General features: G+C 38.0%; 1 protein-coding gene across 1 annotated transcript in view; it reads right to left on the bottom strand.

Moving 5' to 3' along the window:
* ASPH (aspartate beta-hydroxylase) overlaps positions 1–23,941 on the bottom strand; it is a 294,530-nt gene that overhangs the window by 103,510 nt on the left and 167,079 nt on the right. Inside the window, exons 15-16 of the mRNA XM_042780764.1 lie at positions 14,420–14,505; positions 6,995–7,081 (exon numbers count right to left, since the gene is read on the bottom strand). Of these exons, the coding sequence (XP_042636698.1) occupies positions 6,995–7,081; positions 14,420–14,505 (173 nt within the window). The remainder of the gene's footprint in view (positions 1–6,994; positions 7,082–14,419; positions 14,506–23,941) is intronic.

The raw sequence follows: 23,941 nt of genomic DNA, 5'->3' as shown, positions 1-23,941 counted from the left end.
CATTTATCATGATGTTGCTTATTGGTCCAGTTGTGAGGATTTTTGTTTTCTTTATGTTGAGGTGTAATCTGTACTGCAGATTGTAGTCTTTAACCTTCATCAGTAAGTGCTTCAAGTCATCTTCACTTTCAGCAAGCAAGGTTGTTAATGAGTCTTCCTCCAAACCTAATGCTGCATTATTCTTCATATAGTCCAGCTTCTCAGATTATTTCTTCAGCACACAGATTGAAAAAGCATGGTGAAAGGATACAACCCTGATGCACTCCCTTCCTGATTTTAAACCATGCAGTGTCACCTTGTACTATTCAAATGACAGCCTCCTGGTCTGTGGACAGGTTCCTCATGAGCACAATTCAGTGTTCTGGAATTCTCATTCTTTTCAATGTTAGCCATATTCTTCTCATTCTTCTCAATGTTAGCCATAATCTGTTATAATCCACACAACTGAATGCTTTTAAATAGTCAATAAAACACAAGGAAGCATCTTTCTGGTACTCTTTGCTTTCAGCCAAGATCCATCTGACATCAGCACTGATATTCCTCATTGCGCGTCCTCTTCTGAGTCCAGCTTACATTTCTGGAAGTTCCCTGTCAATATACTGCTGCAACCATTTCTTAATTATCTTCAGCAAGATTTTACTTGCATGTGATGTTAATGATATTGTTTGATAATTTCCACATTCTGTGGGATCATCTTTCTTTGGAATGGGTACAAATATGGATCTCTTCCAGTCAGTTGGCCAGGTAGCTATCTTCCAAATTTCTTGGCACAGACAAGTGAGTGCCTCTAGTGCAGCATCCATTTGTTGAAAGATCTCAAAGGGTATTACATTGATTCCTCTGGAGCCTTCTTCTTCGCCAGTTCCTTCAGTGCAGCTTCACCTTCTTCCTTCAATACCATTGGTTCTTGATCATATGCCATCTCCTGAAATGGATGAACATCGAAGCTTCTTTTTGGTACAGTGACTCTGTGTATTCCTTCCATCTTCTTTTGATGTTTCTTGCATCATCCAGTATTTTGTCCATAGAATCTTTCAATATTGCAACTCGAGGCTTGAATTTTTTCTCAGTTCTTTCAGCTTGAGAAATGCTGAGTGTGTTCTTCACTTTTGGTTTTCCAGGTCTCTGCACATTTTATTATAATAATTGACTTTGTCTTCTTGAGCTACTCTTTGAAATCTTCTGTTTGCCTCTTTTATCTTCTCATTTCTTCCATTTGCTTTAGCTATCCTCTGTTCAAGAGCAAGCTTCAGAGTCTCTTCTGACATCCATTTTGAGCTATTCTTCCTTTCCTGTCTTTTTATTGACCTTTTTTGCTTTCTTCATGGATGATGTTCTTGATGTTATCCCACAATTCTGGGATTTTTTCAGTCACTGGTGTTCAACGCATCAAATCTATTATTTAGATGGTCTCTAAATTCAGGTTGGATATAATCAGGGTCATATTTTGGCTCCCATAGACTTGTTTTAATTGTCTTCAGCTTCAACTTGAACTTGTGTGTGAGCAATTCATGGTCTGTTCCACAGTCAGCTCCTGGCCTTGTTTTGGCTGAACATATTGAGCTTCTCCAGTGCCTCTTTCCACAAATGTAGTCTATTTGATTCCTGTGTATTTCATCTGGTGAAGTCCATGTGTATAGATGCCATTCATATTGTTGAGAAAAGGTATGGAGAATAAATAGTCATTGGTCTTGCAAAATTCTATTGTGCCATGCCCAGCATCATTTCTATCACCAATGCCATATTTTTCAAAAACCAATGATTCTTCTGTTTCCAGCTTTTGCATTCCAATCACCAGTAATAATCAACACATCCTGATTGCATGTTTGATCAATTTCAGACTGCAGAAGTTGGTAAATATTTTCAATTTGTCTTTGACTTTGGTGGTTGGTGCATAAATTTGAATAATAGTAGTATTAACTGGTCTCCCTTGTGGACATATGGCTATTAACTTATCACTGACAGCATTGTACTGAAGGACAGATCTTGAAACATTCTTTGTGATGATGAATGCCACACCATTCCTCTTTGTCATTCCTGGCATAGTAATTCATGTGGTTGTCTGATTCAAAATGGCCAAAACGAGATCATTTCATCTCACTAATACCTAGGATATCGATCTTTATGTGTTCAATTTCATTTTTGCAACTTCTAGTTTTCCTAGATTCATGCTTCTTATGTTTCATGTTCCAATTATTAACTGATGCTTGTAGCTGTTTCTTCCCATTTTGAATTGTGCCACATCAGCAAATGGAGGTCCTGAAAGCTTTACTCCAACCATGTCATTAAGGTTGACTCTCCTTTGAGGAACCAGCTCTTCTCCAGTTGTATTTCCAGTGCCTTCTGACCTGAGGGGCCCATCTTCTGGCACTATATGGGACAATGTTTCAGGGCTATTCATAAGGTTTTCCAGTAAAATATCAGACAATGTTTCACTCTTATTCACAAGGTTTTCACTGGCCAAATATTTGAGAAGTGGATGGCCCCTTTCTTCTTCCAAGTCTGTCTTAGTCTGGAAGTTCCACTGAAACCTGTCAACCATTGGTGACCCTACTAGTATTTGAAACACCAGTGGCATAGCCTCCAGCCTCACAGCAACACACAAGCCACCACAGTATGACAAACTGACAGACGAGTGGTGGATTTTATAGAATCCTTCAATATTGCAATTCGAGGCTTGAGATTTTTCTTCAGTTCTTTCATCTTGAGAAGTGCCTAGCATATTCTTCTCTTTTGGTTTTCTAACTCCAGCTCTTTGCACATTTCATTATAATATTTTACTTTGTCTTCTGGAGGTGCTCTTTGCTACTAAGTAGAGATAGTATCTAATACTGTTACTAAACTCAGTGTAATACAGTCTATATGCTTTGCTCCTTCTCCCCAAGGTCTTCATTGTAACAAAATAAAAGCATTTTATAATTTACAGAATTGGGAAAATATCTGTTTTAAATGGCATATAATTCTTTCAAATCTCTTGACTGAAACTGATAGGCATTTGTTTTGAAAATGAACACTGTACAGATTGATTTTTATCAGTCTAACATCTGTAGATAAAATGAGCTGAGCTGAGACTGAACATTTGTTATAGGACATAAATGCTGGAAGGCCTTTTGTTGACTCTAACCAATTCATCCATTCACCCTTCCTAAGAGAGGTGTCATTTTCTACCTCAGAGGCACTAATGGTTTGTATAAGACAATAAAATGAGTTTATAATTCAAGAGTTTGTGTCTGATGTTAAAGGAACTTGGTCAAAACTGATTTTCATAGTGATCTGAAGAATAAGCTTTATTAGTGCTACTCTAGAAATGACAGATATTCTAGTCTGTATCTGACTTAATGTTGCTAATTTTTTGGAAAAAAAATATGTTGGGGTTTCCCAAAGAAGTTATTAAATCTGTTAATAAAAGATGAAGAAGTCAAAACTGTTCCACCCTATAACATCTATCTTCTGCCTACTTTTTATATTTAAAAGTCTTTCAATTTGAAGCTTCTTTTAAATTATTCTATTAACATTTGACATAAACCTAACTGGCTTTATGTCATATTACCATTAACATCAATAATAACTTATAGCATAACAGTTTAGAGATAAAAAAGAAAAAATGTTTACTGAGGCCTGTATCTTAAGTTTCCATTGTTAAGTAAAGACATAAATACAGCAACCACCATGTTTCAAAAGTACTTCATTTAGACTTTAATATCCACAGTTAATATCATATATAAAGAAAAATGCTAAATTAGAAAACACTTTTGCCATAATATAATTAGTATTACCATGAATTATTTTCCTCTACAGTTAATATTCTTCTTTGAAGAAATGACTATTAATACTAGTGAAAAAATGCATCACTTACTTGAATAGGGATAATCTTCTAGTAATAAGCTCATTCACTCTGCTTAATAGTAATTCAACTTAGTAATGGTGGAGTAAATGAATTTATAAACATGGTGCAGTTACTCCCTCCTAAACCTACTCTGTACTATGGATAAGGGGGACTTACTTGCATTAATTTTGAAGGGGGTGGGCATCTCTCTATATTTATCCAACTCTTTTTCATATTTCACAATAAATTTTGCTTACATCATGCTGATTCTAATGATTTTTTAGGGCCCTTTCTGTCCTGAGCAAATGTCAATGGGTTTCTGGTTTTTTTTTTCCTTGTAGGTGTTCATTGCTAGTGCATTAACTTGTCAGAAACTTATTACACTGTAATTAATACAAATTTAATTAATTACATTTGAATGAGGAAAGAGGAAGAGTTTGAGAATCTGGCTCTTGAGTGGTTGCTACCTCATGGTCAGAACAAATATTCTTGTTTCATCCAGACATGTGCTGGTGATTGTGTGTTATGCAAAGTGCCTACATGTCCCTCTCTCCAAAGGGTGTAGTGAGCCTCTCCTTGGTGCTAGAAAATTTCTAACATTTGCGTTTATTGTGTCCCATGACGGTTGACTATCTTGTCTCCCCCAGCAGCACCACAGGAACTCTACTGTCTGATAAATATGGAGAGCCAGCTCTGACTTTTACTCTGAGATCCAGACTTTATAAATCCAATGGTCCACCTGATATTTCCATTTCAATATAGAATGGGCATCGCAATCTCAACCAGACCAAGGAGAGTCTTGATTCCTTTACGTCCCCAAACCTGTTCCTCTACCAGTCTCCCCAGTTAGTAAGTGGCACCTTTATCAACTTAGTGGTCAAGCCAAAACCACAGAAGTTATCCTTGATCCCTCTCTTTCCCTTGCCCTTACATCTAATCCATCATCAAGTCCTTCAGCTCAACCATTTGCCCATTTCTCTCCATCTCCAAGGCCATGATCCTAATCCATGCAACCATCATCTCTTGCAAACACATGATGACCTTCTATTTTTCCTGCTTCTATTTTTGTCTGCACAGTTCATTCTCCTCCCAGTAACCAAAGCAACTTTAATAAAAAAACAACTAGACAGGTAACACTCATGCATAAAATTCTCTAGGGGCTTCCAAGAACTAGGGATAAAGTCTGTAAGAACAAAATCTGTAATTAAGTCTGTAAGAAGTCTGTAGTCTGTAAGGCCATTTTACCCTCTCTTACAATATGCCCTTCTTTCTGTCAAGCTCATTACATCAAGATTGCTTCCCTGTACCACAGCATGGCACATGTGCTTGCTCTTCCCTTTGCCTGGATAGACGGCTCCTTCTACATACAATCTTTGCAAGTCCCAGATGTCACCTCCCTAGAGAGGCCTTTTGTGATCACCTCATTTAAAGTGCTGTCTGCCCTGTCACTTTCTATCACATTACTTGTAGCCAAAAAATCTTAAGGGGTATACTCTTTAGTATATTTTATTTTCTTTGTGGCATGCATCATTTTTCTAAGTGAGATACTTACTTTTAATATTTTATAATATTTTCTAAGTATACTTTTTTTAATAAAAAGTTTTGGGGCTTTATTCAAATGTCACCTTCTTAGTGAGCCCCTTCACTATTCCAACATGTCCCTGCTATATGTCTTGTGTTCTTTGGCACTCATCACTGGCAAGTACATCTATTTATTTATTTATCTGATGTACTGTCTCCCAATTATAATGAAAAGTTCATATGAACAGGGACTTTTATCTGTTTTGTTGACTGATCTACATAACCCAGTGCCTAGAACAGGGCCTGGCACATAGTAGGCTGTCATTAAATATCTTTTGAACATGCAATTTTTAGAATGTTTCTCACTGGAATATAAGATCCTTGAGGGCAAGGATCTCTCTAATGCTCATTATGATATTGCTAGGGCCTAGAACAGTACCCACACACAGAAAGTTGATGCAATTACAGGTGAATGTGGAAAAGGTTCACAAAATAATGAGAAAGAAGATGGAGATAAGAAATGTGATGGTGGGAGTGGGAGATAGTGAGAGGTTGCTGGGTAAAAGAAAACAGAAAATAAAGTATATTCTACTTTATGCTTAAAGAAAAGTCTTTCTTAAACATAATAATTTCAATCTCTAGTTATAAAACTAAGGCTCTTCTGGTGGAACCACTGAGACTATGGCCCCTAGTTGCCCTTCAGGTCTGGAATTGAACCCACACCTGTGGTTTCCAGACAAACAAAATACAGGCATGTGAGTTAAACATTTACCTCAAGTAGATACACGCCTTGAAGAGAACAATCATGGGAGAAAGAAGGGCTGCACAGGGAGACAGCTCAGGGGGCAGGAGTGTATGGAGGAATGGACACTGGGAAGAGGTAATTATGGGGAGGAAGTTGGAAGGGCGCTGTTGCATTGTGGTAAACTGTGGTCAGTGTCATGAGACAAAATACATGTGAACTGCTGTGTGGAAAGTGAATTTGCTCTGTAAATCTTCGCCCAAATCACAATAAAAAAATAAAAATAAATAAATAAAAAATAAAAAAAATGATAAGAAAACTCTCATCTAGAAGACTTATGACCTCAGTGTGTAAAAAAAAAAAAAAAAAAAAAAAAACTAAGGCTCTTAAGTCTCTGAAGAACTGCTGAAATAATTTTCTATGTATATTTTCACCACACATACACATACAAAACTTAACAAAAAAAAATTATACATATATTAAAATATAGCACTAATTAACTATTCAAAAAAAAAAAAAAAATCTCTCAGGAGCCTCAATTGAAAGCTACGGTTGAGTCTAAATGATCAGGAGAACTGTGGGTGTGAGTGACAGGGAATCTATTTCAAAAGTGTTAATCTTTATTTCCTTTTCAAAGCCAGAAAAAAACATGTGGAGAGGGAAGTAGGAAAAAAAAAAGGTTACTAAATTCAGCAGAAAACATTAACAATAATTAATTGTCTTATTTTAAAAATGTTTTCCCCCTTGGTTTTATGCATATACATAAATGAGAAATGGATTCTGTAAAGAAATTACAAGGAGAAAAGAGAAAATGCAAAAAAAAAATATGGAGTGAAAATTCAACTACATAGAATACGTGGATCTCACCTAAGTCACAATTTCTAAGTAGAAGAGTTTCAGAGTACCTGTGCCTTTCCGTATCTCGCCCGTGGACTGTGTGGGTACTTGTGCACTAGTTCTTCAAATGCATTCACTGCTTCCTCAATTTTTCCCTGTTAGGAACAGATAGTTATATAAATACAGTAAATTTGAATGCATAATGTTATACAATACAGTTATTTAATATTCACCAAATGATGATGTCAAAATTTCCTGGACTCCATTTGAAGATTTAAGACAATTTTATCTAAGATTTTCTTTTTTTTTTTCAGATTAACTATATTACCACAACCATAAAACTAGAAAAGGATATAAATATACTTTAGTTTTGAAAAGGCAGACATCTGATAAAGGATGTAATATGTGTATTTGTTAAAGAAATTACATTTTTCCTTTAATATATATGAACAGTCCCTCCATGCTTTCCAAAAGAAGATACTTAAATTTTAAGTGGAGAAAAAAAAGAAATACTGCTTTCAGCTAGAATGTCTTGGGTCCTGGAGAGGCAATGAGATGTCTTATACATGATCAGAAGCACCTGTTAAGACAGTGGGGGATCAACAGGAAGGAAGCAAGGGCTACTTGGCTCTGGCATCTATTGCCCACTGAATGTCAAAGTAGATTCAGTTCATCTGGCTGATGGGAGCAGGCTGCTTGGTGTGCCTACTGTGTCATGTGACCCCTCCCAAAGCTTACGTGAGCCCTTGAGGAGATGACTCTGACCACTACACCATGAAAATAAAGGAAGAACATGCCATACTTGGTAGAGGTCTTGGCATTGAGGTGAAGAAACTTCTCTTTGACTCACCCCTTCCAATGCCACTCCAGCAAGAAATAAATGTCTATTGGGTTCTAATGAATGGCAGCAGTTCAAGGGTATTAGGAATGATGGGATAGAAACAGATGTTACAAATTGAATCTCATAGATACTTTAGTTGTCTATAAACCAATGAATCCATTCATCCACAGGTAAATGCAAACTCATTGTGATTCATATGCTTTGACCTTCCACGAGTGAATTTTCATACAACAAAGGTGATCTTACAAATCCAGCTGTGCAAAGCAAATTGTAAAGCACTACATAACTGTTATTTATACTTTCTTCTGAAAGATTTGACTAAATATAGTAAGAAGTCAGGCAATAAATATAATATTAAAGGTCCTTGAAATGACTTTTTTCAGGTAGATGTCATCTAAGAAGGAGGTTTCCTTTTTTGTTCTCATATGCTTATTAGTGATGCTAAGGGGCTATAGAAGTGTATGCATACTGTATACCCTGGCCAGTCTGACTGGTTAGAATCTGGGCTCCATCAGTTATACGAAGCTTCTGACTTACAGTAAGTTACTTATGACTGCCTCAGTTGCCTCCTCTGTGAAATGGATAATGATGGCACCTAGCTACCTCTTGCTATATCTGAGCCCATTGTTGCAACCACTATGTCAATCCATCTTGTCAATGGCCTTCTCCTTTTTTGCTGACCCTCCACTTTACCAAGCATGATATCCTTCTCCAGGGAATGGTCCCTCCTGACAACAAGACCAAAGTAGATGAGACAAAGTCTGACCATTCTCGCTTCCAAGGAACATTCCAGCTGCACTTCTTCCAGGACAGATTTGTTTGTTCTTCTGGTAGTCCATGGTACTTGCATTACTCTTCATCAACACCACAACTCAAAAGCATCAGCTCTTCTTTGGTCTTCCTTATTCATTGTCCAGCTTTCACATGCATGAGGCAACTGAGAGCACCATGGCTTGGGTTAGGTGCACCTTGGTCTTCAAACAGACATCTTTGCTCTTCAGCACGTTAAAGAGGTCTTTTGCAGAACAAAAGTTACCTCTTGAGGTTGTTGTGAAGATTCAATATGATAATATACATAAATTGCTTGTAGACACACTAGCAAGCATAGAAACTGTTGAAAAATGTTACCTATTATTATCATTATGGAGTATACATGTGAGCAGGCAAAGGATGATGGGGCCAATCATGGAGAGGTCTCTTGCCTGTCAAAGACAGGCAACATAATGCAAAGAGAATGAGAACTTAAACACAGAGATAAATCAAGCCAGAATTATAAAACAAAAACAAAAAATCTCACTGCCATCAAGTCAGATCCAACTCATAGCAACACCTTCTTGGGTTTCTGAGGTGGTATCACTACAGAAGTACTCTAAGTTATATTTATTGTCAAAACTATTTATATTACTAGTTAAAATATATTGTCCCTCTCAAAATATTACTTTTTAAAACCACCATTTTATTTCCTTTATGAATGATTTTAAGAAGTCTGAAGAATTTATGTTAAGTATCTACTTCCGTAGCGATACTGCCTCGGAAACCCAAGGACAGGTCACTATGAGTTGGGTCCGACTTGACGGCACATAACAACAACAACAATCTTTTTCTGTGTGATCTTCTTATAAATAACCTGTATTAGTTTCCCATGGCTGCTGTAATAAATTTCCATGAACTTGGTGGCTTAAAACAATAGAAATTCATTCTTTCACAGTTTGGGAATCCAGAGCCCAAAATCAGTAACAAAGGGCTGAAATCAAGGTGTCACCAGGGATATGCTCCTTCCAGAGGCTCTAGGGGAAGAAACTGTTCCCTGTCTCTTCCAGCATTCCTTGACTTATGATCACTTCACTCCAATCTCTGCCACCATCTTCACATCAGTTTCTTTTTTTTTTTTTCCTCTTTGTGTGTGTGCCTTCTTCTCTTCAGTCTATATCAAATCGACCTCTGTCTGTCTCTTATCAGGACACTTGCAATTGTCTTTAGGGACCACCTGGATAATCCAGGTTACTCTTCCTATCTCAAAATGCTTAATTTAGTAAACTCTGCAAAAGGAACATTTACAGGTTTTAGGAATTAGGAAGTGGCTATCTTCTAGTTGGCCATTTGTCAGTCTGCCTTTTGTCTCGCAGAGGTTCACATCTATCTCACTTGTAAAATATTTTTGGTACATCCCAATATCCTCAAAATACTCAACCCATTAGAGCATCAATTTAAGTCTAAAATCTCATATACATATCATCAGCTCAAAAGCCCCAAATCTCATAATCTAAATCAGGTATGGGTGAAACTCAGGGTATGGTTCATCCTGGGACAAAATTCTTTTCCATCTCTGAACCTGTATACCTAGAAAACAAGTTATCTGCTTCCAAAATATAATGGTGGGATAGTGTACTATAAAAGTTACATAACTCCCATTTCACAAAAGATAGAAGAGAAGGAAGGACACAGTCACTGGTCCCAAGAAATTTCAAATTCCATCCGGGCAAATAAATTTATTCTTCCCAGTTCTGGAGTCCAGAAGTCCAGCATTAGTTTCATTGAGCCCAAACCAAGATATCAGTAGAGCCGTGCCCCCTGCAAGGGCTTTAATTGAGAATCTGTTTCTTTGCCTCTTCTAGCTTCTGGTGGTTTCTGAGAATCTCTGACAATCATTGGTTTGTGGCTTTATCACTCCAATCTATGCCTTCATCTTCATATCACATTCTTCCCTGTGTGTGTGTAATGTGTGCATGCCTTCTCCTCCTCTGTCTATATCAAATCTGTCTTTTTCTTCATATGGTCTTTCCACATAATCCAGAATAATCTCTCCATCTAAAACCCGTAATTTAGACACATTTGCAAAGACTCTTTTTTTCAAATAAGGTAACACTTACAGGTTCCAGGGATTAGGACATGGACATTTTTGGGGGGCAGCCATTCTTCAGCCTACCACATGCCCTATACAACTTAAGTTGCAAATGTTGAAGCTACTTTTGTGATAATCATGCTAAATACACCATTACTAGATTTAAACATGGGAATATTCATAATAAATTTGCTGAAATATTTTGTTCCTGTTTGACACTCCACTAGTTAGCCATCCTTTAGTTCTGCCCTAGGCACTCCTTTGAGTCCTTTTCATATAAAGACTGGATGGGCCTATGTAAGGGATCATTATCCCTGTTCTCACCTCAACTGGCAAAATGAACATATTTGCCTTTAGTCTAAAAGAATTTACCTCCTCCAGGGTGGCGTAGTGCCTAAGATATTTGACTGTTAACCAGAAGGCTGGTGGTTCAAACCTCATGGAAAGAAGACTGGGCAATCTACTTCCATAGACACTGCCTCAGAAACACAAGGAGGAGTCACTATGAGTTGGAATCGACTCAACAGCAGAGAGTTTTTTTTTTTTTTTTTTTTTAGGTCCTTTCTAAAGGTGCTCTGGTGGTATAGTGGTCAAGGCATTTAGCTGCTAACCAACAGGTCAGTGGTTCAAACCAACAGCTGCTCCATGGAAGAAAGATGAGGCGGTTTACTTGCATAAAGATTTACAGCCCTGGAAACCCAATGGGGGTTGCTATGAGTAAGGAATCAACTTGACGACAGTGAGAGTTTGAGGTGCTTTCTAAAGAATATTGTTTCAAACAATATTGCTCATCCTTATTTAAAAACTCAATTTTAAGATACATTATCTGTAAGAACTGACTGAGAGCATCTTTTTTTCAACATGTTGTTCTTGCTGTTGTTATGTGCCGTTTTACTTGGGTCACACTGTTTTTTTAGCATGATGCCCTTGGGCTGCTCTAAGAAATATCCCTGTTGGAGAAGTTGTCCAGTCCTTCAGGACTCCTTTGGAATCTACAGCAGGTTTCTCTCTAGACTCAGTGCAGAACAGCTACACTGATGAACACTATTAATCTTATAGTCAGAGTCTGTTCCCTTTGTTCTACCCATAAGGAAGAGTAGAGTTTAAATCATTGCTAGTACTGTTTAGCACCTGTGATGTGAATTGTGGTTACTTATTTTAACTTTTATCAAGTTTTCTTTCTCTCCCCCTCCCCCCCTTTTTTTTAACTTGTAATACAATGAACACTAAATCATTCCAAAACATAAACTAATGCATCTATGCCTTCACATCTTTTTTTGTGGGGATGAGAAGATGCTTTATAAAAATAAATACTTTTAAAATATATATATGATTGAAATAGATGATTGATACATTAAAAAAATGTGATCACATTCTCTCATTTACTCGTGTATTGGAACCTCAGCCTGGACTGGCTTTAACTAGGGAACATCTCAGCACAGTTAGCCCACCCCTCAGCAATACCACTGCAGTAATAGCATCACTGGAAAATGCCAGCTATAAACACACCCCTAAAAGGCTTCATTATGCTGATGATTTGGTCCATAACATGGCTTCCTGCTGTCTCAGAAGCAAGAATCACATTATGTGGCCACCTTTTCCTTCTTCATTTATTCAGTTATCAATTCAGGGTGTAGCTTGAGGAAGATATCATAATTTCTCCAAATAAGCAAAAACTGGAGGAAACTCCATGTTGCAGTGTATTTCTGTCCCACTGACTAATACACTCCTTAATAAGTGATCTCATCTTTTCATTCACAATCATTACACAAAAATCTTCCTCTAAACCTGTTCATTTGTTCTTTATCTCAAAAGTCACCTGTTAAATAGGCATCATACAGTTTCAGATGTGGCATTTGTTACAAAGTAGAAGATGCTACAAGGGAAAAAAAAAAGTGACTAAAAAAAAAAGGATCTTGCTTAATTTCTATTAAGAAATGCAAGCTTCCCACAAATGAAAAATGTCTTCAACCAAAATAGACTTACAAAGACGTAATCCACATGGTTAAATGTAGGAGCACAGAAAAATAACTTTGCTACAATATTCTTTGGCATTACTATATATTCATCTGCTGGGGGATACAGTAAATCAAGTCTTTGCTTTAGAACTTTGTTCCATGCTTGTTTGTTGTCATTGTTGTTATGTGCCGTCAAGTCAGACCCGACTCATTTCGACCCCTCCTTGGGTTTCTGAGGCAGTATCTCTACGGAACCTTCCTTCCGAGGAGTGGCTGGTGAGTTTGAACCACCAGCCTTCTGGTTAGCAGTCAAGTGCCTTAGGCACTGTGCTACCAGAGCTCCCCAATGCTTGTTAGAGTCTTTATATTTGTTGTCAGATTTTCAATAAATGTGTGAGAAATATACTCTTTTCCCACTTTAGTTACTAACTTGTGCTTTTTCACTGCTGTTGCTTTCTACTTATATTCCCCATTTCTCTTTTTTGAAGCCAATGTCTACTTGATACAAAAGGAAATTGCAGGAAAAGTAATGAGTAATATGCAGAATTTAAATTCAAGAATGGAGTAAAGAAAGAAATTTCCATGAGAAACAAGTAGATTATTAAGTGACGATGTGATTGGATACATCATAATAGATATGTTTGAGCCTAATAATTTGATGAATACAACTGAGGCAAGGAAACAAATAATATAAATCTAGTGTCAATTCACTGTGGATAAAGCTGTAACATGTAAGAGAATGCAAATAACATTTCAAATTAATGATGACAAAGTAAAACAAAATAGTCACCCTGGAAACTAGAGGTACATAAGTTTAACCCTAAGGGAAAAGAATGTTAAATCTGATATCATTTCATCTAAAAGTTAAGACTATTTCTAAGAATACTGACTGACTGACTTATTATTATTTGCTTAGTGGTATTACAAAATTAAAAATTTTCACTTGCATAGTACATAACACTGTTGATGCTTTTAAAAAAAAATCTCATTGATTCTTTTGCCCATTTTGTAATTGAGTTGCTTGTTGTCTTTTGTTGTTGTTGTTATTCATGGCATATTTTGAGCATAAGTCCTTTTTCAAATATTTTCTCTTTTCTCTCTTCCTTTCTTTTCATTTCTTAATGGTGTCTTAAGCAAAGCCAACGTTTTCAATTTTAATGAAGTCAAAGTTATCTTTTTTTTTTTCTTTTATGAATCATGCTTTCAGTGTTGTATCTAAAAAATCATCACTAAACCCAAGGTCACATTGATTTTGTCCTACATTACCTTCTAGCAGTGGTATAATTTTATGTCTTCACTTAAGTCTATGATTCATTTTGAGTTAATTATTATGAAAGATGTAAACTCTGCATCTAGATTAATTTTTTTTTTTTGTATGTGAATGTTCAATTGTTCCAGCACCATTTGTTGAAAAACTATCCTCTCTCCATTGAATTCACTTTGTTCTCTTGCCAAAGAGCAATTGACTAGATTTGTGGGGATTAATCTCATTTTTATAAAAACTAAGTAGGAAGTAACAAGATAACTTATTATTCTCATTTTTTAAATAACGAAATTGAGGCTCAGCATGGGTAAGTGATTTGCCGGAAGCTATACAACTAGAAAGTGACAGAGGTGGACTAGAAACCAAGTCAGCTAGCTTTACAGGTAAGTTCTATTGCCATTTTGCCATGCAGGTGCAATTTTTTCTATTTAATTCGTTTCACAGGGAATGCTGATGTGCCTGGGGAAAAATTCACTCTATTCAAGCATTGTTTCTCTTGCATTTATTTTTTAACAAACCAAGAGCAATATCGTAGTTTAACAACTAAACCATTGCATACTTCTACGCAAAACAAAAACATCAACCTACCCTTTTACGGAGTTTTTCTGCAGCATCAAGTTCAGCTTTAATAGTCTTATCAAATTTATTTAAAAGTTTAGGCTTCTTTTTCTTAACTGAAAGAAAAAAGAGATTTTTATTTTTTATCTAAAAAGACTTATTAAGAATAGTGATTTACAGGTAGTAAGAAACCCGGCATGAGTCCCAAACCTATAACTGTAGGAACAAACACATTCCCTGCTCACCTGTCCTATCTTTGCCCCATCTCTTAGCAGTATGGGGAAATCAGCAACTGCAAAACTGCAGGGAGACCCCTAGGTACAAAAGTGTTCTTGGAAGACTGGGTGGATACTGGCATCCTGAAACTCCCAGCGCTACTGGCTTAGTTTCTAGAATAAACATGGTGGGTGTGATTTCTAAACTCTCATCATCTTTTTCTTGGCTAAGTTCAAAATGACTGCTTAAAATCACTTTGGAATATGTCTGCAATTATTCTGATAATAATAAAAATAAAAATGGAAGCTACCACTCCTCGGAAGGAAGGTTGGGCAATCCTACTTCCGTAGTGATACTGCCTCGGAAACCCAAGGAGGGGTCGCTATGAGTCGGGGCCGACTCGACGGCAAATAACAACAACAACAACATCAGGAGAGTCAAATAAAATGGAATTTCTTAGTCTGGCACTCAATGCCCTTCCAGAGAACCACTGACCAAATGCCCTAATGTTCCATATTGCAGCCAACCTGAAGCATAATGTGCTCCCCAGATAAGCTTTGTGCCATTTCTTAAGCCATTTTCTCAAAATGAAACAACCCGGTCTTTGTCAGTCAAAAATACGTCCATTCTCCACTAACTTGCTCAAGACTGCTCTCCCTAAAAAGCTTCCTCTGATGTCACTCACACAGTACACACATTCTCTCCCTCTGAAGGCCACAGCACCCTGCACATCTCTATATTTTGGCACTATCCTTGTATTCCTTTTATTATCTGTGTACTTATCCTGTCCTTTCCTAAACCATAACCTTCTGCAGGTTGCCCCTACATTTTAAATACAAGCTGAATAATTTGTGAATATCTATTACGTGCTCAGTTCTGTGCAAGATTGTGTCAAACAATGATCAGGGGACCTCTTCCCCAAAGCTGTGAATAGGCAGGTCTTGCTGGTGCTCGAGTGGACAGCGCCACAGAAGCCCAAAGCAAGTAATCCTGCTTAGGGATTGGGAGAGTGATGACAGACTGAACCTTGAGGGGAAGCAGAATGTTCCAAAGAAGGGACTGGGAGTGGGGAAGGAAAAGAGTGGGAAGGATGGAAGGAAATAAGGTCAGAGGAAATTTTGCTCAATTTTCTGACATAAATCTACAAACTTAATTGCTTCTGCACTATCCTGTCACAAAAGAAGAGATTATACCTGCCCCCTTTACACATACCTATGCTCTGCTTCCTACATCTCTGAATGCTTCCTACTTGGGTTTTCATCACCTTAAAAATCCTATGCCTCTGCCATCTTAGACAATCAAGACAAGCCCTTGGTCTACCCTCCTCTACCTGGCTCCCTCTCGCTGTTCTTTCATGTTAGTACCTCTTCTCTGCCTCACCCTCACCTGCCCTCTCCCCTGGCTCCTTCTCAACCCACCACACTCAGCTTCTACTCACTATGAAGACCAATCCATGTTTGCTGGAAGGAAGAGGAGCTAAGTGGTTAAGGGTCTGATGACAAGGGTCTGAGTCCCAGCTCTGTCATGTCCAAGCAATGTGAGCTCAACCAAGGTACTAACTTTCCTGAATCTGACGCCCTCATCTATAACATGGGGATGGCATTTTGTGAGAATTGAATTCAATATTGGATATGTGTGTGAAGTACTTAGCATGGTGCCTAGCTTCGTACGAGATAACTAAAAATGGCTCCTTTCTTTCCTTTAAATCCATCTGGTCTTTCTTCATCCTAATCTTGTAGACTTCTCTGCAGCATCTGACACAGTTGACATCTTCCTTCTTTTCTTGCTGAGGTGATCCTCTCTCTTCATTTTCGTGGTGTCCACTCTCCTGCTCTGGCTCCTCACTCTCTGGCCTCTCCATCTCCTCTCAGTATCCTATGTGACCCTGTCCCTCTGATGGACCTAGAGACATTGCTTTCTTTGGGATTCAGTTTTTAGCCCTTTGCAGTGCTTTTGTTGTTGTTGTTGTTAAGTGCCGTCGAGTCGTTTCCGACTCATAGCGACCCCATGCACAGCAGAACGAAACACTGCCCGATCCCGCACCAGCCCCACAATCCCTGCTATACTCGAGCCCATCATCGCAGCCACTGTATCAATCCATCTCGTTGAAGGCCTCCCCCTCTTTCGTCGACCCTCCACCCTACCAAGCATGACATCCTTCTCCAGGGAATGGTCCCTTCTTACAACATGACCAAAATAGGTGAGACGAAGTCTGGCCATTCTCGCTTCCAAGGAGCATTCTGGCTGCACTTCCTCCAGGACAGATCTGTTAGTTCTTTTAGCAGTCCATGGTACTTTCAGCATTCTTCGCCAGCACCACAACTCAAAAGCATCAACTCTTCTTCGGTCTTCCCTATTCATTGTCCAGCTCTCACATGCATACAAGGTGATTGGAAATATCATGGCTTGTGTCAGGCGCACCTTAGTCCTCAAGGAGATATCCTTGCTCCTCAGCACTTGAAACAGTTCCTTCGCAGTTGACTTTCCCAATGCTAAACGACGTCTAATGTCCTGACTGCTGCTTCCGTTGGCATCGATTGTAGAACCAAGCAATGTGAATTCCTTGACAACCTCAATCTTCTCTCCATTGATTGTGATGCTGCTCATTGGTCCAGTTGTGAGGATTTTTGTTTTCTTTATGTTGAGATGTAATCCATACTGCAGACTGTATTCTTCAACCTTCATCAGTAGGTGCCTTAAGTCATCCTCACTTTCAGCAAGCAAAGTTGTATCGTCTGCATATCTCAGGTTGTTAATGATTCTTCCTCCAATCCTGATACCACGTTTTTCTTCATATAGTCCAGCTTCTCGGATTATTTACTCAGTTTTCAAACTTCACTACAAATGAACTATTTTCTCCTGGCTTGCAAAATTTTAAGTCCAAATGTCTACTGACAACAAACAAAAAAAAACCCAAAACTCACTGTTGTCAAGTTGGTTCCAATTCATAGTGACCCCTCTGTGGGTTTCCAAGGTGGCATCTCTATGGAAGGAGATTGCCCGATCTTCCTTTTGAGGAGTGGCTGATGGGTTTGAACCACCAGCTTTCTGGTTAGCAGTCAAATGCCTTAGGCACTATGTCACCAGAGCTCTCAACACAGATGCCTCAAATTCAGTATATCAGAAAGAGAAGATGCTGTGCCTTATAAATTCATCCTTTCCTGTATTTATCTTATTTCAGAGAATGGCACCATACCCACCTAGATGTCCAAATCAGAAACCTGGTTAGGGAAGGCAAGTAAAATAAGGACAAAAAAGGAAGATACGGAATCATCTCAAAGAAGACTGAAAGGAATTGTTGTTATGTGCCGTCGAGTCGCACCCAACCCATAGCGACCCCTCCTTGGATTTCCGTGGCAGTATCACTACGGAAGTAGATTGCCCAACCTTCCTTCCGAGGAGTGGCTGTTGGGTTTGAACCACCAGCCTTCTGATTAGCAGTCAAGTGCCTCAGGCACTATGCTACCAGACTGAAGGGAATAGGTACTAATTATTTAGCACTTACTCTGTGCCAGGCATCATACTAAGTACTTGACATATATCACCTTTCATTCTCTCACCTTTCTGGACACAGTGAAGTTTAACTTCACAGTTAAGGCCCCCAAGGAAGGAAAGAAACACTTGCTGATCACTCCTATGGTTTCTAAGAGGAAGAAGGTTTCCTGCAAGTCCTTAGGCTTTTGTCTCTCACCTCACGCACTTCAGGGGAGATGGTGTGACTTATTCCTGAGTTAGGGAAAGGAGCAAGCCTGGGCAATTCAGTCACACCCCTCTCCTCCTCCCTCACTGGATAATCCCACCACCCATCACACAGGGGAAGCCCTAACATGGGAGAACTAGCATGGTTGCAGGCTGCTTGCAGTGGGTGGGAAGGCCGAATTCTGGAATTTAATATTAAGCAACATACTATTCCTACTCTTCTAAGCCCCATCCTTTAATTTAGCTCTTATCAGTAATGGAGCCGCTACTTTGATCACCCTTCCTTTATTTAATTACGTATACATCTAAAAAATCTGGTATGCTTTTTTCTTTGTTTATTTCAACTTTCTCTCTCCTCTCCCTGAACTCCCAGTCTCTGAGTTGTTCAAAGTATATATGTGTAAAGCAGAGACTGAAAATAAGACTAAATAGTGGGCATTTTCAGCCTCATGTCATTACATATTCACATATATGCTGAAGACATGGAAATGAACTGACATTTTGACTAAGATGTAGAGCTTGTGGTGGGTGTTAGTGTCCTGTCATCGACACTGACTTATGTCTCCCCATTGCTCACTTATCATTTGCAGAAGTGTCTGTCAGCAGAATGACAGCAGGACCTCAAGGAAAACCCAGCACATTCCTGAGCAGAGCATTTTCTGCTTGCATCATCTGTTCTTCCAACACAGTGCCATGTTATAAAGTTAACACTAACATGAGATTTATTTATAAGAAAAAGATGTTCACACTTTAAGACATCCAAACTAGTCAACTATAAGATAACATGCTTGCTAAACAGCCATTCTGTAAGTTAGCTCAGTGTCAAAATATTTCAATAACATCCCAAAAATATAGACAAAATATTTTAAAAAATCACATACCATCTGTTAGCAAGGAAATTACTTTGCCCAATCTTTTCACATATCTTCTTATTTAATAGCTCTTAACTTTTGCTCCTCTATGAAATTCTTTGTTTTATCCTACCATTGCTATTTTTATTTTAAAATATATAAAACGCCTGAGGCAATTTTCTCAGTTGCAAGAAAATATAGACATGACTCTTCCTTCTTATTCTGGGGAGGACATAGTCTAGCTATGGAAACAGCAGGAAGTTGTCATCATGACTCTGGCACCAACTGTCAGGGAAGCTGATGCACTCCCTCAAGCACTCTGGGATTCAGTATTCTCATCTAAAACAATGAGTCTAAAGTCTCTTTGAATTACAAATTCCTGGTGGCACAACAGTTAGGTGCTTGGCTTTTAAGAGACAGGTTGTTGGTTTGAACCCACCCAGTGACTCTAAGGGAGAAAGACCAGCCTACTTGTTCCCATATAGATTAGAGCCTAAAAAACCAAGGAGGTAGTTCTACTCTGACACAGGGGTTGCTATGAATCAAAAATAGATTTGAGGGCACACAAAATCAATGATTTTCTGCAAAAGACCTCTATAAAGTGATGTGTAGCAAAGATGTCTTTTTTGAAAACTAAGGTGCTCTTCACCCAAGTCATGGTATTTTCAATGCCCTCAGGTGCATGTGTAAGTTGGACAATGAATAAGCAAGACCAAAAAAGAGTTGATGCTTTTGAGTTGTGGTACTGTGAAGAATATTGAAAGAACCATGGCTGCCAGAAAAATGAACAAAGCTTTCCTGGAAGAAGTGCAGCCAGAATGGTGCTTTGGAAGCGAGAATGGCCATACTTCATCTCACCTACTTGGGTCATGTTGTCAGAAGGGACCATTCCCTGGAGAAGGATATCATGCTTGGTAAAGTGGAGGGTCAGTGAAAAAAGGAAAGATCTTCAATGAGATGGATTGACACAGTGGCTGCAAGGATGGGCTCAGGTATAGCAAGGGTTGTGAGGCTGGCACAGGACCAGGCAGTGTTTTGTTCTGTTGTACATAGGGTCGCTATGAGTAGGAGCTGACCTGATAGGACCTAATAACAATGATAATCCCTTTAAAGTAGACCTTTAAGGTACTGGAAAACCCACTGCCATTCAGTCAATTCTGACTCATAGCGACCCCTATAGGGTTTCCAAGGCTATAAATCTTTATAAAAGCAGACTGCCTTATCTTTTTCCTGTGGAACAGGTGGTGGGTTCATACCATTGACCTGGTTAGCAGTGCAAGGTCTTCACCACAGCACCACCATAAGGTACCAGAAAGTACTTAAGGTAACGGAAAGGTTTATTAATTTTGTTGACTTTATTGTTGTTATGTGCTGTCGAGTCGGCCCCGACTCATAGCGACCCCTCCTTGGGTTTCCGAGGCAGTATCACTACAGAAGTAGGATTGCCCAACCTTCCTTCCGAGGAGTGGCTGGTGGGATTGAACCGCTAGCCTTCTGGTTAGCAGTCAAGTGCCTTAGGCACTATGCTACCAGTTGCGTTTAGGCTTTTAAAAAATGGTTTAAGAGGAAGTTGTTTATGCTACACTAATTTTAAAAAGAAAAGAATCAATCAGTGACATTACAAATATTTTACTCTTTACCAAAAACTACAAAGAACAACGACAAATATGACCAGTTGCATTTGCTACGTCAAGGTTGAAACAGCAAGGACAAATAAAATGACAAAGGGAGGAAAATGAAACCATTAAAGACATGAATAAGCACTAATAATACATCCATAGACTATGTAAGAATTAATGTTGACTCTCTTTCATTTTCAGTTAGTCCACAGAAGATATTTTTATATCATAGTGCATGAGAAAAACCTGACAACCCATAAAGATGGACACAGATTCTTTGTATTATGTTATGTTCTATATTTGTTCATTTGAAGACAGTGAAGAAAATATCAAAGCAGCCACAAATTAAATATCAAAGTGACAGTGTCCAAACTAATCTCCCTGCCTCCAGTGTGTTTCCACTGGATCTTTCTGAAACATACAAAATAAAAGTTAAATTTCTTAGAACGACATCCTAGTAATCTGACTTCTAGGTATGTAGCAAAAGAGAAAACACATGTCAGCACAAAGACATTTATGCAAACATTCACTGGTACATTGCTCACAATAGCAAAAAAAGTAGAACTGACTCCAGTGTCTATCAACTGGTGAATGATAAGCAATCTGTGGTATATCCACACCATGAAATACTACTCAGCAATAATACTGATGCATGCAATAACATGAAAGAATCTCAAATGCATTATATAATTGAAAGAGACCAGCTTCCAAAGGCTACCCATTGTAGGATTCTATTTATTCAGCATTCTGGAAAAATTAAACTGTACAAACAGAAAATAGATCAGTGTTGGTAGGGGCTGGTGGTGGACAGAGGGTGGACTACAAGGACACAAGCGAATTTGGGAAGTTATAAGGTTTTATATCTTAAATGTGGTGAATAAACACATATATGCATATGTCAAAACTTATAGAACTATACACTAAAAAAGGTAAAATTTATTGTTTGTAAATTATACCTCAATAAACTTAACAAAAGTTTAAAAGAAAGGCAAAGTCCCAGGATTCTCAGGGAAGAGTCTTATTACAAGTGTAACAGGTATTAAAAAATGGGCATAAAACTGTATTTTTTAAGTAACAAATTTAATAATATATCTTCTGTAAAAATATAAATAAATAAAAGCTGGTTCTTAGTCTTCCACAAATCTGTTGGGAGGTAACTCAAATTTAATCATGTTTAAGAGGAAGAAGGAAGGAAACAAGAGGGAAAAAGGAATAAAGGGAGGAAGGGAAAGGGAAACAAAACCCCCACACCATTCTAGGCCTACCTATGCACTCACTAATATCTGTGTATTTCTTGTTCAATATCCCACCTGCCATTTCTATTCCTGACCCTCCCTCTCCCTTCACATCCACTCTGCCCTCCCAGCATCCTACTCTGGAGCTATACTATATCACTTGTTGTTCATCAGTGTGTCATTTTGTACACAGTGGAGATGTTCCTCAGACTATGGATTGAGACTGATCTTGTTTATTGTTACATTCATTCAATGTACATATATACATTCATTCATACATACATACATACATACATACATTCATTACATTCATTCAAGCGTTTATTAAAATTTAACTTTACTCTGTGTGAGAGTGAATGTGCGTGTATGTGTGTGTCTGTGTGTATGTAAATTTCATCCACCAAGTCCTCACACTTGGAATGCTGTAACAATTCAAGGGAAATCAAGTGTATCTTCTTGAGTTCTTCTACAATTGTGTTTCCATGAAACAGGCTCCTGGTCTCCTTTTTCAGCTCCTGGTATTTAGCTATAAAACAGTTTATACTCCTTTCATACAGTCTCTTCACTGCCTGGAAAACCCTTCCTACCAAATTATGCTCTGTGTTTCAACTTTTGAGATCTAGTTCAAGTGCCATTTCTTTATCAAGTCATCTAAGATATCCTCATGTAAAAAAGAATCACTTTCTCTTCCATGCTCATATAAATTTAGAAACAGTACACTTGTCAGGCTGTGTTTCACTTAGTTTCATATACAGCTTACTCTCTTTATATATATATATATATATATATATATATATATATATATATATTTCTTGCTACATAGATAATTTCTGGGAGTCAAGACCTGTGTCTTACCCATATTTTATTTCCAGTATTTAGTATACTGCCTGTCCTATAGAAAGTTCTCAATAAATGATTCTGAAGACATGAATGAATACATGCATGAATGGATGAATCAAGACGCTCTAGGAAGAGGTAAGGCAATGTCAATTTGTAATTCAAGTACATCAACTCTAAAAAAAGAATCAGAAAATTTTAACCAATCAAGATAGTGAGAGACTGACCTGAGAATAGCTTGCTTTTGAAAGAAGCTTTATTTCAGAAAGTATCAATGGACAACAATGGAGTAGACAGAGGAGGCAGATAAGAAAAAGAAATGAGGGACTATGTTATTATGAGATAATCCTTGCTAAAGATCTTACAGAGAACATGAATATTTATTTCATATGCTATTTCTTTCAAGTTTTTTTCAGTATATTTAGTAATACAAAGAGCAAATATCAGAATGCTAGGTATAACAAACCTGTAAGTGCTTGAAAGGACTGCAAAGTACAACTAATTTTAGTAGAGCATAAAACCTTCATAAAGCAGCCCTGCTTTTATGATCTGAGTCAATGCTTACTGCTTTAACAAATTCTCTGCTGATAATAATAGTTGACATTTATTGAGCTCTTATTCTGCTGGACACATGTGACCCAAGCTGTACACACCATAAATAAGAGGAGCCAAACTAGAGTTTGGGCTTGTCTTGACTCCAGTGTTAACCATTCTGTTATTTCTTTGGCAGCTAGCCCACAAGTTAAGAAACTACAGTGTTTCTAAGCACTTTGAAAGTGATGACAGAGTGGAATTAAGTATTAGTGTAAGTATTACATTGTGTAAAGGAAGTAGTTGAACTTTATATTACTTGTCTCTGAACAAACGTAGTTAAATAACCACAGTAATTTTCCTTCATTTTGTGTCTCAGAGACTCCATATTTACATATTACACAGAGAAAATCTGGTGGAGCAGGAAGATCACAGGGTCTGGAGCCTGGAGGCCAGGATGTGTAAGCCTCAGTTCTGCTCCATTTCAGACAACTTGCTTCATCTCACTGGCTGTGTTCCTTACCCATGAAATGGAAATAAATAAATATATGTATTTTAAAATTT

This window comes from Orycteropus afer, unplaced genomic scaffold (assembly GCF_000298275.1).
Source record: "Orycteropus afer afer isolate SDZICR_OR568_19922 unplaced genomic scaffold, OryAfe1.0 scaffold00060, whole genome shotgun sequence".
NCBI lineage: Eukaryota > Metazoa > Chordata > Mammalia > Tubulidentata > Orycteropodidae > Orycteropus > Orycteropus afer.
The sequence above is the reverse complement of the archived record's forward strand: the minus strand, read 5'-3'. Positions and strand labels throughout refer to the sequence as shown.